The sequence below is a fragment of the Mercenaria mercenaria genome, chromosome 13 (genome assembly GCF_021730395.1).
Source record: "Mercenaria mercenaria strain notata chromosome 13, MADL_Memer_1, whole genome shotgun sequence".
NCBI classification, from domain to species: Eukaryota; Metazoa; Mollusca; class Bivalvia; order Venerida; family Veneridae; genus Mercenaria; species Mercenaria mercenaria.
Genome location: NC_069373.1, coordinates 36,267,591 through 36,284,057, shown reverse-complemented (window position 1 = coordinate 36,284,057; position 16,467 = coordinate 36,267,591). Strand labels below are relative to the sequence as shown.

Below are 16,467 nucleotides of genomic sequence, written 5' to 3'. Positions count from 1 at the left end.
TGTAATAAAAATGGAAGTGGGAGATAGAAGTGGGGCAGGGGTTGAGAGATACTCAAAGAGTCCATATGAGATAGATATGAGATAGAAGTGTGACAGATGTATACAAAAAATCTAGCTGGACCAAGAAAGAATGAAGGTCATAACTAGAATGTGTCTGTAGGACACTGGGTGTGCCCCCCACTGGAACATTTGTCACAAATAAGGGGCAATAATTCAAATGTTTGCAGTCTTAAGGGGGTATTATATAGCCTCAACAAACATTTTATGAAAAGGATTCATTATTCTAGGCCATATACTTTTTGAGCTATGAGCATCACAAACAAAACAGGCCAGACGAAAAATAGGAGGTGCGCAAGTTTATATCATGATAAAGACTCATGCAAGGTTTCATCAATTTATATCAAATACTTTTTGAGCTAGGCGCGTCTATATGCCCCCACCACTCATGGTGGGGGGAGGGGGGGAAACAAAAAACATATAAACATATGAAATATAAGATAATAATAATAATAATAACTTTATTTATAGAGGAAGGCACAGTTGGGGCTTGCCCAATCTTCCCGGTGGTCCTCTTCACAAACAATATACACAAAAATATACATGACACAGAATATACAAAGACAAATTAAATTCTATAATAGATCTAAAAGTAGAAGATAGGTAATATGTTTAGCAATAAAATGAACATCATAGTTTCAACAATCAAACAGTATGTACAAGGACAAAATTTACTAGAAGGGTAATACTTAGATACAGAATTTGAGCAACTTCAGAAAATATGTATTCTGAGAGACATAGATAATAGATTTTCATTCATAATTAAGTTAGAGATTTTGCTTATATGTGTTATCTGAATCAGATCTATTATTAAGCCTCTGTTTATACTCTAGGTAATTCTTTTTGAAACTGTTTACACTACCTGAGTGTTTTATTTGTTCCGGAAGAGAGTTCCAAAGTTTTGATCCTGTATATGCAAAGGATTTTTGTAAAATTTCAAGGTTAGGTTTGGGTACATATAAACTATTTTGATCGCTAGATGGTAAGGACTTAATATGAATTTCGGATACATAGTGTGAAATTGTTTTGTAGATAAGAGGGTATTCTTTTGTCTGTTATGGGATGTCATTATCATAGCTTTAGTTTTAGTTGCATTTAATTTCATTGCATTTGTAGAACACCAGGTATTTATTTCTTCTAGATCTTCATTTAGTGCATTTACTACATGTGAGATAGACTTAGAACTGTATGTAAGGGATGAATCAGCAAACATATTTGTTGTAGAATATTGAGTTGATAAAGGCATATCATTTCTAAAGATGATAAACAGGAAAGGTCCGAGGACAGATCCCTGAGGAACTCCGCATGTTACTGGTTTCTCTTCAGATAGTGAATTTGCCATTTTGACTTTCTGAGTTCTGTCTATTAAGTAGGAGGTTAACCATTTTATTGTATCCTTATGAAATTTGTAAGCTGTTAACTTTTTTACTAGTATTTTGTGGTTAATAAGGTCAAACGCTTTTGATAGATCCAAAAAGTTATAGTGGAATGTACAGAAATGTAAAAAAATATTTACTTATTTTTTAGATTGTGGGGGGAGCAGGAGATGGAGAATAGAGGGGTATGAGGCAATGTGAGAAAAATATAAGATATTACAAAGTAGAGAAAGGAAATGTAAAAACAAACAAGTGTGTGTGGGAGTAGAAGAAGCAATGATATGGGTTAGAAGTGAGGGTAAGAGGGAAACATGTCATAAAATTTAAACAAAACACAATTATAACATCTGACCACAGTGACCTTGACCTCTAAATTACCTTACCCTAAAACAAAATATGTTTTGTCCTAACTAACATCAATGCTTGTGTGACTATGAGCTGTAGGTAAGAAGATATACTGAAATTGAGAAATTTACCATAAAACTTAAGTTTATTCTTAGTATCAACAGAATAATCAATAATACTGGTATACCGTCCATTTTCGCTTATTTAAAGACGCATTTTTAGGAGTCATATTTCCAGTCCAAAGAGTGGGATATGTCTTACAAGTGCGTACTACAAGGAAATTAGAAGAAAATTTTAAACTAGAAGATGCTTTTGTAGAAAAGTGCATGTCTCCTCCAATGCATAGTCTTATAGGTAAGAAGTCAATATGGGACAGGCACAAAAGTCAAAGAGACACTGATGGCTGGCTGCAATAGGGATCATTTACTAGGCATGTCCAATCATCCCACTAGGTTTCAACATTCTGGGCCTAGTGGTTCTCAAGTTATGAATTGGAAACTGTTTTCCATTTTCAGGCCCCTGTGGCCTTAACCTTTGGTCAAGTGACCCCAAAATCAGTAGGGGTCATCTACTCTGCATGTCCTATCATCCTATTAAGTTTCAACATTCTGGGTCAAGTGGTTCTCAAGTTATTGATTGAAAAGAGTTTTCAGCCCCCTGTGACCTTGGCCTTTGATAGAGTGACCCAAAAAACAATAGGGATTATCTACTCTGTAAGTTCTATCATCCTATGAAATTTGAAGGTTCTAGGTCAAATGGTTCTCAGTTATTGACTGGAAATGGATTTCCATATTCTGTCCGCTGTGACCATGACCTTTACTAGAATGATCCCAAAATCATTAGGGGTCATCTACTCTGCATGACCAATCATCCTATGAAGTTTCAACATTCTGGATCAAGTGGTTCTCAAGTTACTGATCGGAAATGGTTTTCCATGTTCAGGCCCCTGTGACCTTGACCTTTGATGGAGTGACCCCAAAAATAATAGGGGTCATCTACTCCACAATACCAATCATCCTATGAAGTTTCAACATTCTGGGTCATGTGGTTCTGAGGTTATTGATCGGAAATGGTTTTCCATGTTCAGGCCTCTGTGACCTTGACCTTTACCAGAGTGACCCCAAAATCAATAGGGATCATCTACTCTGCATGACCAATTATCCTCTGAAGTTTCATTCTGGGTCAAGTGGTTCTCAAGTTAATGACTGGAAATGGATTTCCATATTCTGTCCGCTGTGACCATGACCTTTACTAGAATGATCCCAAAATCATTAGGGGTCATCTACTCTGCATGACCAATCATCCTATGAAGTTTCAACATTCTGGATCAAGTGGTTCTCAAGTTACTGATCGGAAATGGTTTTCCATGTTCAGGCCCCTGTGACCTTGACCTTTGATGGAGTGACCCCAAAAATAATAGGGGTCATCTACTCCACAATACCAATCATCCTATGAAGTTTCAACATTCTGGGTCATGTGGTTCTGAGGTTATTGATCGGAAATGGTTTTCCATGTTCAGGCCTCTGTGACCTTGACCTTTACCAGAGTGACCCCAAAATCAATAGGAATCATCTACTCTGCATGGCCAATCATCCTATGAAGTTTCAACATTCTGGGTCAAGTGGTTCTCAAGTTATTCATCGGAAATGGTTTTCCATGTTCAGGCCCCTGTGGCCTCGACCTTAAATAGAATGACCCCAAGAACAATAGAGGTCATCTACTCCACAAAACCAATCATCCTATGAAGATTCAACATTCTGGGTCAAGTGGTTCTGAGGTTATTGATCGGAAATGGTTTTCCATGTTCAGGCCCCTGTGACCTTGACCTTTATCAAAATGACCCCCAAATCAATAGGGATCATCTACTCTGCATGACCAATTATCCTATGAAGTTTCATTCTGAGTCAAGTGGTTCTCAAGTTAATGACTGGAAATGGTTTTCCATGTTCAGGCCCCTGTGACCTTGGTCTTTGATGGAGTGACCCAAAAAACAATCGGGGTCGTCTACTCCATAAGCCATGCCATCCTATGAAGTTTGAAGGTTCTAGTTCAAATGGTTCCCCAGTTATTGATCAGAAATGAAGTGTGACCTACGTACGGACGGACGGACAGATAGAGCAAAAACAATGTCTCCCTGAGCAGTTGGGGAGACATAAAAATCGTCAATTTACAGCTCAGTACATCTTTATTTCTCTCCATGCAAACCGTTACTTTCGTTTTTCGGCAGCCATTAGCATAGCGGTGATAAAATCTGTAACGGCATGTACCATATTTCGGCCTGCTGTAAAAATCGATATTAATTTATTTTACGATTCAGAAGTATGTTTTTTTTATAAGTGTATTTTTCCTTTTTATAACTTCAGAATATATCGGCTTGAAATTAGTTTGTAAACTAGAAAATGCTTTTGTAAAAAAGTCTCCCCCAATGCAAAGTCCTATAGGCAAGAAGTCAATAGGGGTCAGGAGCGAAAGTCAAAGAGACACTGAATGTTGGCTGCAATAGGGATCATCTACTTGGCATGTCCAGTCATCCCGCTAAATTTCAACACTCGTGGCCTAGTGGTTCTCAAGTCACTGTTCAGGCTCCTGTGACCCTGACCTTTGATCAAGTGACCTCAAAATAATAGGGGTCATGTACTCTGCATGTCCAATCATCCTGTTAAGTTTCAACATTGTAGGTCAAGTGGTTCTCAAGTTATTTCCAAAAAATGATTTGACATGAACAGGCCACTGTGACCTTGACCTTTATTAGACTGACCCCAAAATCAATAGGGGTCATCTACTCTGCATGTTCAATCATCCTATGAAGTTTCAACATTCTGGGTCAAGTGGTTCTCAAGTTATTGATCGGAACTGGTTATCAATGTTCAGGCCTCTGTGACCTTGACCTTTAACGGAGTGACCCCAAAAACAATAAGGGTCATTTACTCTGCATGAACAATCATCCTATGAAGTTTCAACATTCTGGGTCGAGAGGTTCTCAAGTTATTGATTGGAAATGGTTTTCAATGTTCAGGCCCCTGTGGCCTTGACCTTTCACAGAGTGACCTAAAATCGTTAGGGTTAATCTACTCTGCATGACCAATCATCCTACGAAGTTTCATCATTCTGGGTCAATGGTTCTCAAGTTACTGACCGGAAATGGTTTTCAATGTGCGGGCCCTGTGACCTTGACCTTTCACAGAGTGACCCCAAAATCGTTAGGGGTCATCTACTCTTTATGACCAATCATCCTATGAAGTTTCAACATTCTGGGTCAAGTGGTTCTCAAGTTACTGACCGGAAATGGTTTTCAATGTTCCGGCCCCTGTGACCTTGACCTTAAACGGAGTGACCCCAAAATCGATAGGGGTCATCTACTTTGCATGTACAATCATCCTATGAAGTTTCAACATTCTGGGTCAAGTGGTTCTCTAGTTATTGATCAGAAATGGTTTTCAATGTTCAGGCCCATGTGACCTTGACCTTTGACGGAGTGACCCCAAAATCAATAGGGGTCATCTACTCTTCATGACCAATCATCCTATGAAGTTTCAACATTCTGGGTCAAGTGGTTCTCTAGTTATTGATCGGAAATGGTTTTCAATGTTCAGGCCCCTGTGACCTTGACCTTTGATGGAGTGACCCCAAAAACAATAGGGGTCGTCTACTCCAGCAGCCCTACAACCCTATGAAGTTTGAAGGTTCTAGGTCAAATGGTTCTCCAGTTATTGCTCGGAAATGAAGTGTGACGTACGTACGGACGGACGGACGGACGGACGGACGGACAGGGCAAAAACAATATGTCTCCTGGGGGAGACATAATTATGGACATTAACTGAACATATAAATATGTCCACAGCCCGCAAACCGAAAATTATTTAAGAAATAATAAATCAGTTAATAAAATATGGGCAGGAGTTCGGATGCGTAATAATTAAATCACGAGTGCGTAGCACGAGTGATTTAATATTCGCATCCGAATGACTGCCCATATTTTATTAACTGATAAAATTATTGGAACATATTTATTATTTCGATTCTAACCACGTAAATTCTTCGCATTTTACAGCACTACATTTTAGCGCGATTGTCATTCGGCTGGCCATATGCTATTATAAAAACCTCCCCACGAATGGAAAGCGTTGCATCAAACGGAATTTTCCGATATTCAGTAAATTTTAATTGAAGTATTAAGTAGTTATTGCCGTGAAAATGTTATTTTCAATAACATCAAAGGTCGAAAATAGAAATCAGAGGTAAATACTTAATTCAAGGTTTATATATGCAGTTTCTAAAAATAGTAAATGTCACCTACATGATGGCACTGAAACATACACGCCAGAACATTGCGGCGGCATATAAACACGTAAAAACTTGAGTCTGGAAGATTGGAAAATTAATTATAATTTATTTACTGTCAAAGTAGAATCTAGTTGACATTTGTGGTGCCTACAATGCAGAAATTGTAAACTACACACACGACCAGACATAGATGCACTGGTGTTGAAGTTGAAACTTACCGGGCTGAAACATATTCTTATGGTAAAATATAAACAAATAAATTCATCAGTTAGATATTGTTTGTTTCAGAAAATTTGATGGGACTTTTTATTACTACTAATAACACTGAAAAAGTCGAGTATTTAGTCGGTATATAACGAAGCAGAGTAGAATCTCAGTCGTGTTACAATCGTAGGGCGGAATGGAAGAGCTATATTTTATCGTAGATTCATGTATAGGCGATTTCGCTATATGTTTATATAGCAACTGCTGCGGATCGTGTTAGAATAAAAGTTAATTGGCGCCAATTGCAGAGAACTGTTTCAGGGGTGTTAACTGTTAAAACGCACTCGTTACGAATTGTCTGATGCTTCAAACCGGCAAATTAACACTTACAAATAAATAGATTTATAATAGACACCGATTGATGTCAAACTTCGGCGTCTTCAAATAATGGCCAACGGCAAATGATTGGCATGTAGAGATGCCTAGCTACTTGAAACTCGAACGCGACTGGGTAAATATCAAAATGGGCATACCTGTATTTGACTGGCATGTGTCACAGCTATAAGTGATTGATTATTTGATAGCCATAAAACTGGCGATATTATTTCGGCCCTTTTGTACATGTAATTTCGCCGTTTCCTAGTATAGTAGCTAAAATGTATTTCATTACATACAAAAACAGATTTTAAAATATTCTGTTCAGTTTTATGTTTTATAAAACAAGTCTGCAATATTTTGAATAATCTTGGTGAACAACGCCAATCTTTTCTAGATGTATTTTTGCCGTATCTTGGTTATTCAAATGCATTTTATTATACATAAAAATATATTTTAAAATACTTTATTTTGTTGAGTAACAGCGGCAAATATTGTCAAAATTTCGGCTGTTTTGTAGACGTAAATTCTCCATTTGAATGTGTTTATCACAGAAAAATAATTATATATAAGCTGATTATATATTTTAACATTTAATGAATGGAGTCTGCACTTTTTTACAAAAAAATCGGCAATTTCTACCATTTTATTTTTCACAAAACACAGAATGTTCGAGAAAAGAATGCATTTCTACAAATTTTTGACATCCAAATATGACCACGTCTTATGCGAGGTTCAGTGCAAAAGAAACCAGATTGCATGTCCGATGTCGGGATGCATCTTATAAGCGAGTGCGCCTTATATGCAAGAAAGTATGGTAATACATTCTACAAGATGACAGCAGGGCAATTTAGGCCCTTCTTTAGAAATGTGTTTTTACAACTTCAACTGCAAACTTGTTCAGTCAATCTCTTTAAAAACATAGAATAATAAATATCTCACACTGTAGAAACAAAGTGTGGTCGAAACTCACCTCAATACACCAAGTACTGTGCATTTAACAAGAGCTCATAAAACATGAAATACACCCCTTGATGCATTCAGTAACTGCTGTTCTGGGTCAATGTGACATTGACCTTTGACCTACAGACCTCAAAATCAATAGGAGTCATCTGATGGTCATGATGAACCTTCCTATTAAGTTTCGCGATCCGAGGCCCAAGTGTTCTAAGTTACCATCCAGAAATGGTTTTACAATGTGACCTTGACCTTTGACCTACTGACCTCAAAATCAGTAGGGGTCATTTGCTGGTCATGATCGAGCTCCTTACCAAGTTTTGTGATCCTAGGCCTAAGCGTCCTAAAGTTATCATCTGGAAATGGTTAAACTGTTCTGGGTTACTGTGAGCTTGACCTTTCACCTTTCACTGATCTCAAAATAATTAGGTGTCATCTGCGGGTCATGAACAACCTCCCTATGAACTTTCATGATCTAAGGCCCAAGCATTCTTGAGTTATCATCTGGAAACTGTATACCGGTTCTGGGTCAATGTGACCTTGACCTTTGACCTACTGATTTCAAAATCAATAGGGGTCATCTGCTGGTCATGATCAATCTCCCTATTAAGTTTCGTGATCCTTGGCCTAAGCGTTTTCAAGTTATCGTCCAGAAACTGTTTAACTGTTCCAGATCACTGTGACCTTAACCTTTGACATACTGACCTCAAAATCAATAGGGGTCATCTGCTGGTTATGACCAACCTCCCTATCAACTTCCATGATCATCGGCCCAAGCGTTCTTGAGTTATCATCCGGAAACCGATTGGTCTACATACCAACCTACCTACCGTTTAACTGTTCCAGATGACTGTGACCTTGACCTTTGACGTACTGACCTCAAAATCAACAGGGGTCATCTGCTGGTTATGTCCAACCTCCCTATCACCTTCATGATCCTAGGCCCAAGCAATTTTGAGTTATCATCCGGAAACTGTTTAACTGTTCCAGGTCACTGTGATCTTGACCTTTAACCTACTGAACTCAAAATCAACAGAGGTCATCTGCTGGTTATGACCAACCTCCATATCAATTTTCATGATCATAACCCAAGCGCTCTTGAGTTATCATCTGGAAACAGACTGGTCTACATACCAACAGACATACCGACCTATTTTTAAAACAATACACCGCTCCTTCTTCGAAGGTAGGGCATAATAATACATTTAGACATTAAATACATCATCTTGGCCTTATATGTTACAGTCATTTTGTAACTAGATACTTGTATTTCTGAAACAATTTCATGCAAACCATGTATAATTACCACCATGAAAAAACAAAAGAATAGTTATTTTGTGGTGTGTCTTTAACAGAAATATTATCTTTACTGGTATTCATCATGCCTGCATCAGCTCCCCAAAAATATGGCAAAATGAAATTTAAGTGTTATATTTCAACAAAGAAGGCTAAAAGATGCAGGCTCTGGCATCACAATCCCATCTCCTAATTATATACCAGTTCTGATTTTCCACGGAGGCAGATTAAAGGTTGATTAAAACATACATCATGCGCACTTTGAACCCAGAAGAAATAATTACAAATATAACAAAATACTAGGCTAATAGTAATACTACATTATTAACTAATTCTAATAAATTGAACCTGGCTTCACAGGCATCACAATCCCATCTCCTAATTATATACCAGTTCTGATTTTCCACGGAGGCAGATTAAAGGTTAATTAAAACATACATCATGCACACTTTGAACCCACAAGAAAAAATTACAAATATAACAAAATACTAGGCTAATAGTAATACTACGTTATTAACTAATTCTAATAAATTGAACTTGGCTTCACAGGATTTATATACCAACACACTGACACTGTGGGAGGTCCATATAAGGAAGCTTGTACAGACCAAGTCTGGTGAACATCCATCAAGAAGTTCATGAAAAGACATGGTTTAAAGGTTTTTCTATTTTTAGCTCTATTGACCCATAAAAAGTATCAAGAAAAACCATTTCAATAAACTCTAGAGAGGTCTATGCCAGGACTCTACATACAAAGTTTGGGGTATTTCTATCCAGCAATATTGAGAAATTGATCAGAAAAGTATGTTGGTGCTGGATGGTGGATGCCAGATCATCTACCTGCACTAATAGCTCATTCTGCACAATGTTTGGGTGAGCTGAAATGGCAAGAAAGACATACTTAACAATTTTCACTTTTCATTACTTCTCATGAACAGATTCAATCAGAGTCTGTTATTATTTTGCTTGTTTGCATTCTACAATTCTAAAAGCCCCTATAGCAGATTTATTTTCTCTGATCATTTGTTGTTCAGTTAATTTGCTAATCAATTTTAGATGTAAACCAATATTTTGTAATGAGCGCTTAAAACAAATAATCAGTTAATGACTGATTTATATACCAATCCAATTTTCATAATGGTAGAAAGTATTAAAATCCATTAGCTGAACTAATGTGTCTAGATTTGTTACGATCCATTAAAAATTTATTCTTCCAAGAACAGCCTAATCAATCATCAAACATTTTCATTGTTGAATTGGATGTATTTATTCTAACTGGTCTAATTTATCTTAGACTTACAATTTATTTTACATGCAAGTGCAACTTTACTTTAGCTTTATATACCACATGTTGTTTACTTCACCCTTATTTTAGTGTTGGGTTTAACGCCGTTTTTCAACAGTATTTCAGTCATGTAATGGCGTCACCCTTTTTTTAATGTTTGTTTTTGTTTTGGGTTTAACGCCGTTTTTCAACAATATTTCAGTCATGCGACGGCGGGCAGTTAACCTTACCAGTGTTCCTGGATTCTGTACTAGTATAATCGTGTTCTCTGCAATTAACAGCTAACTTCCCCACATGGATCAGAGGTGGAGGACGAATGATTTCAGGAACAATGTCTATTATCAAATTGTCACTGAGAACATACGCCCGGCTTGCAATCAAACTCACAACACCGTGATCCGTAGATTATCTCCCTATTGAGCTAAGCGGGCGGGGTCCTTATTTTACCGGAATGTGTAAGCTATACACATGTGTATTTCCAGCTAGCAGGAATTTATTGATGAATATAAACAAGTTTGAACACCCTTGTGCTATCTATATACAAATATCACTGGACACCTGTTTTCAATTTGTACATTCTATCGCCAAAAAAGAATCTGGACTATTTAAATGTGTCCATTGGACACTGGTGTCCCCACTTTCTGCCAATTCATGCTACTGTATATGGTTTCAGGACTCTTGGTGAAATATTTTTTAAGATATTTATATGCAGCACAAACTTTTATGAACTTTAAGTCTAAAGAACATAACTCACTCTGGTCTGGCTGGGTGAAATCCCAAGCACAATTTCACAATCAGTCATGCTATATAACAATCTAGTCAAATATTTTTGAGATACATGCCATACAAACTTGCATGCCCAATGTATAAATCAAGGGCAATAACTCAAGTCTGATGGATAGAAATCCCAAACAAAATGCCAGATGCTCAACTTCACATGCTCAATAGTATACCTTCCTTTGTCAAATACATTTTAAGATATGTGCAACACAAACCTTTTATGTATATTTTGGACTAAGTCAAGGGCCATAACTCTGGTCTAGCTTTGTGAAATCCCAAATAAAGTACCAGGTGCACAACTTCACATGCTGAATGTCAATCCTGTGAGGTATGATGCCTTTGAGTCAAATACATTTTGAGATATACAAGACACAAATTTGGATGGTCGGTCAGACATTTTTGACTTTGTCAAGAGCCAAAATTCTGTCTGGCTGTGTGAAATCCAAAATAAAACACCAGGTGCACAATTTCACATGCTGTCTGACATTCCTGTGAAGTTTGATGACTCTGGGTCAAATACTGTTTGAGATACGCATGACACAAATTTGAACGGACAAACAGACAAGGGCAAATCTAAGTGCTGAGGGGGTGGGGGTGGGGGTGGGGGTGGGGGAATGAGGGGTCAAAAATGCTGAAAACTTGTTTTTGTTGGGTACGATGCCTCTACAGGCATTGTTGTAGGCATAAGCAGGCACCCGCGTTCGGTCCACCAACCTTTCATAAGCAAGATGGATGGCTTCCTCACATGAAGAATTCTGCTCCCCATGCACTAACTGTAAATGAAACACTTTTTATAAACTTACTATATCCTGTAGTGTGCTACGACACTGACAGGTGAAGTTTGATAATAACACTAACTGTAAATGCAACACTTTTTACAAACTTACTATATCCTGTATTAATTTTTGTGCTACAACACTGACAGGTGAAGTTTGATAATAACACTAACTGTAAATGCAACACTTTTTACAAACTATATCCTGTAGTGTGCTACGACACCGACAGGTGAAGTTTGATAATAACACTAACTGTAAATGCAACACTTTTTACAAACTTACTATATCCTGTAGTGTGCTACGACACTGACAGTGATGTCTGATAATAACACTAACTGTAAATGCAACACTTTTTACAAACTTACTATATCCTGTAGTGTGCTACGACACAGACAGGTGAAGTCTGATAATAACACTAACTGTAAATGCAACACTTTTTACAAACTTACTATATACTGTAGTGTGCTACGACACAGACAGGTGAAGTTTAATAATAACACTAACTGTAAATGCAACACTTTTTACAAACTTACTATATACTGTAGTGTGCTACGACACTGACAGGTGAAGTTTAATAATAACACTAACTGTAAATGCAACATTTTTTACAAACTTACTATATCCTGTAGTGTGCTATGACACAGACAGGTGAAGTCTGATAATAACACTAACTGTAAATGCAACACTTTTTACAAACTTACTATATACTGTAGTGTGCTACGACACAGACAGGTGAAGTTTAATAATAACACTAACTGTAAATGCAACATTTTTTACAAACTTACTATATCCTGTAGTGTGCTGTGACACTGACAGGTGAAGTTTGATAATAAAACTAACTGTAAATGCAACACTTTTTACAAACTTACTATATCCTGTAGTGTGCTACGACACTGACAGGTGAAGTTTGATAATAAGACTGATTATAATAAGAGCTGTCCGTAAGACAGTTCGCTCGACTTTTCTCAGTGCTTGACTCTGAATAAGAGCTTTGCCAGTAAAAGAATTCCAAGTTAAAAAGGGACATAACTCTGTCAAAATTCAAACCAAAGTTCTGGGAATTGTGTCTCCTGGTGTAGACTTTGATAGTAAATAACTATTTTGAGTTTCAAGTCAAAAGCTTTAATAGTAACAGAGATATTTGACTTTATCAAAAATTTTAACAAAAAAATTCTAAGTTAAAAAGGGGCATAATTCTGTCAAAATTCAAATCAGAGTTATGGGGATTGATTTTTTCTGGGTTAGACTTTGATGGTAAGTAAGTACTTTAAGTTTCAAGTCAATAGCTTTGATAGTAACAGAGATATTTGACTTTATCAAAAACTTTAACCAAAAATTCTAAGTTAAAAAGAGGCATAATTCTGTCAAAATTTAAATCAGAGTTATGGGGATTGTTTCTCCTGGTGTAGACTTTGATAGTAAATAACTATTTTAAGTTTCAAGTCAATAGCTTTGATAGTAACAGAGATATTTGACTTTATCAAAAACTTTAACCAAAAATTCTAAGTTAAAAAGGGGCATAATTCTGTCAAAATTTAAATCAGAGTTATGGGGATTGTTTCTCCTGGTGTAGACTTTGATAGTAAATAACCATTTTAAGTTTCAAGTCAATAGCTTTGATAGTAACAGAGATATTTGACTTCATCAAAAACTTTAACCAACGGCGATGCCGACGCCGGGGCGAGTACAATAGCTCTATTTTCTTCGAAAAGTCGAGCTAAAAGCAAGTCTGTTAACAAACTTACTATATCCTGTTGTTGCAACTCCAGCATCATCAATATCTATCTTGTAACTGTTTCTTTTAGAGAGAAAATCCTCCTCCATTGGGTTCCACTTCTCCAGTCTAGTATCGGGAGACATCTCTGAAATGGTATGAAGTAAAGGTCTAATAACAGGGACAATGTATTAACTCTTACCATGCTGGACAAGATTGATTCTGCCTTTGTGACCTGTGCAGATCATGATCAGTCTGCACATCCATGCAGTCTGATCAAGATCTGCACTGTTCACTATTCAGTCTGTATTTTTTTTGGTAGGCACCGATTTTAACAGTTAATGGCACTGTCCAAATTGAAAGATGGTTAAGTTCATTATAGAAATTAAGCATGGTAGGGGTTAAATATATGCTACTTCCATCTTTCACTAAAATACTTTGATCATTATCTAGTAAACCTTCATTTAATTTATCTAGTAAACCTTCATTTAATATATAACTTAGCTGAATTTATAGACTAATAACTACAATAACTATTGCATATCTTATCTTGTAACAGCTGTTTGTTATAAATTTTCAGTTTTTTAAGTGGCATTGGTATACATTCTGTGTTTACTTATACATGTGCAATATTTCAAATATAACATTCACACATTTAAAAAAAAAAATTATACTGATACTGTTAATCAATCAGTTGTGTTTTAAAAAATGACATTTTTGGCATGATATCTTTTAAGCTAACAAATATTTTTAAGATCTTAAGGTCACTAACCATGTTGTTTAAAAACACAGTAATCTGAAAAGTAATTAAACAAGATGGGTATGATAACTCTAGAACAGAGTTGCACAGCTTGCTTAAACAGTTGTGGTAGGTCTGGCAAGGAAAATACCTGTGAAATTATTATTTTAAAATAGGGTCAGTATTTTTAAAAAGATTTTTAAATGTTTAAATTTCCAATTAATATGGGCAGGTAATGGGACAGGATGATGACATAGGATACTATAAAACAATATCAAGAAATAGTGGAAAGAAGAGCTGACCATAAGACAGCCATTAATGCTCGAATATTCGAATCGTTGTCTCAGAAGCAGGTATATTACCCTAAATGTTAAAATATCTATAGAGTTTCAATCCAGTATCTGCATTAGTTTTGGAGTTAGTAACTTGCATGCAAAACTTTCACCAGGATTTTCTAAGTCCAAAAGGGGGCATGATTTGCCCAAAATACATGTCAGAATTATGGGACTTGATCCAGTGAGGTTGGTAATTGACCAAGAAAAAATAAGTTTCAAAGCTATATGCCTTAAAATGATAGCTATATGTAATTGCATGCAAAACTTTAACTAAGGTGAGACTCCGACGCCAATGCCAGCTCGAACTATTCTTCAAATTGTCGAGCTAAAGATAATAATCAAAGGCCTGAAGGGCCTGAGTCAGCTAATGATTGATGTACTGACAGTATAGTCTACCAGTTTCAGTTTGTTTTTAGTTTTTTTCTTAAAATTTCATAACACATCTCGATATTTACCCAAAATATTATATCTGGATACGATTACACTTCTCTCAAGTTTCAACAATATATTTTACAAATTGTGATGATACGAAGACATTTAGCAGCAATTGGCAGTATCTGACATTGAAGTTTACGGTTAAATTACCTCTTATTTAAATCTTTTCATAAAAAAGTTGTTTCGTTTCGTGAAAGCAGCCAAACATAGACGATCTACTTTCGATTTCAAAAACTACAAGAAAATACAATTTAATGTTTCGCCGATTTGTTCATTTCTCGAAAAATAAGAATTAAAATCATTTTTAATATCTGTAGTAACTAAACAAACCAGTAAGAGCTTCTTCTTCCGATAATTTATCCATTTACTGACTGCAAAATTCAACCCACGCAAAGTTTATAGAAATCATACGATGCCTGTATACGTTCAATGTGGGAGAATTAAGGCTGATCGGCTATGTTACCTAATGCATCCAGACGATTCAGATTTTGTTTTTAAAAAAGCATTGTGTGCATTTCTGTAATTTTATATACGTTTTTATACGCTTAGAAATTATTAGACATGCGTATTTGCATTATTTCTATACGTAATTTACGCTAACACGCATCTTATCTGGAGCCCTGTGGAACTATTTTTTGTCTTTCGCTGGATGTTACGCAAGCTTTGTAAGCCTGCGCAATTCATAAAATGCACATCTATGCTTAATGAGTTACATTCGAGTATTGCACAATTACAAGTCATAAATATGACAGATTACATCGTATATTGGTCATAGCAAAGGGAATTGACACAACTTAACTTCATTCATGCAGTGAACTGTTTGAAGTTTGAGAAATCTAATGGAACTACATCCCTTCACTGTGTTATTTGGTCCATTTAGAGAATCGCTGAACAGCAAGGACTCGTCAAAACGCTTTCAGCGTTTAGCCGACTCAAAAAATTGTGTGTGTTTTTTTTAAGTGGGGGGAGGGGGTTGGGGTTGTGGATATGTTGGGAGGGATTATGATGTGACTCTAAGAGACAACATCAAGAAACAAAAGACACTAAAAGTAAACAAGAAAGTGCATGCCATCTATAATGCTTTATTTGAATGGAAGTGGTGACTGATATGTAATATCTTGGAAAATATTGGTCAAATTTTGATAACCTTTATGTAAGGACAGTGGAAAAACCTTATTCAGTCTAATGACCTTTGACTGCTTAGTCTGAACTTGATTTTTCAGCTATGGGTCTAGGTGTTGCGCATGACATGTTGTCTCATTACAGGAGATGTCCCTGAAACTTTTCTATAACCAAGATATCTTTTACAACATAGAAATCGTGACTTGCTAATTATTTCAGTCTCCTGTAATTATACTAACGAGTTTGAAACATTTAGCTCAGATTTCAACAACATCACTTACTAATCAATACCTGTAGCGTCCATTATCTGGAGGACTTAAAAATAGTAATCTTTCTTGTTCCAGATAAAACTGAAAAATTAGAAATTATAGGCCAGTTCATAGAGAA

The 16,467-nt window shown here is 36.3% G+C and overlaps 1 protein-coding gene across 4 annotated transcripts in view; it reads right to left on the bottom strand.

Annotated features, from left to right (window-relative positions):
• The window catches only part of LOC123530424 (uncharacterized), a 132,475-nt gene that overhangs the window by 74,879 nt on the left and 41,129 nt on the right, over positions 1–16,467 (bottom strand). For all 4 annotated transcript variants that reach the window (XM_053521551.1, XM_053521552.1, XM_053521554.1 and 1 more), the window contains one exon: positions 13,481–13,597. In XM_053521551.1, the coding sequence (XP_053377526.1) occupies positions 13,481–13,597 (117 nt within the window). The remainder of the gene's footprint in view (positions 1–13,480; positions 13,598–16,467) is intronic.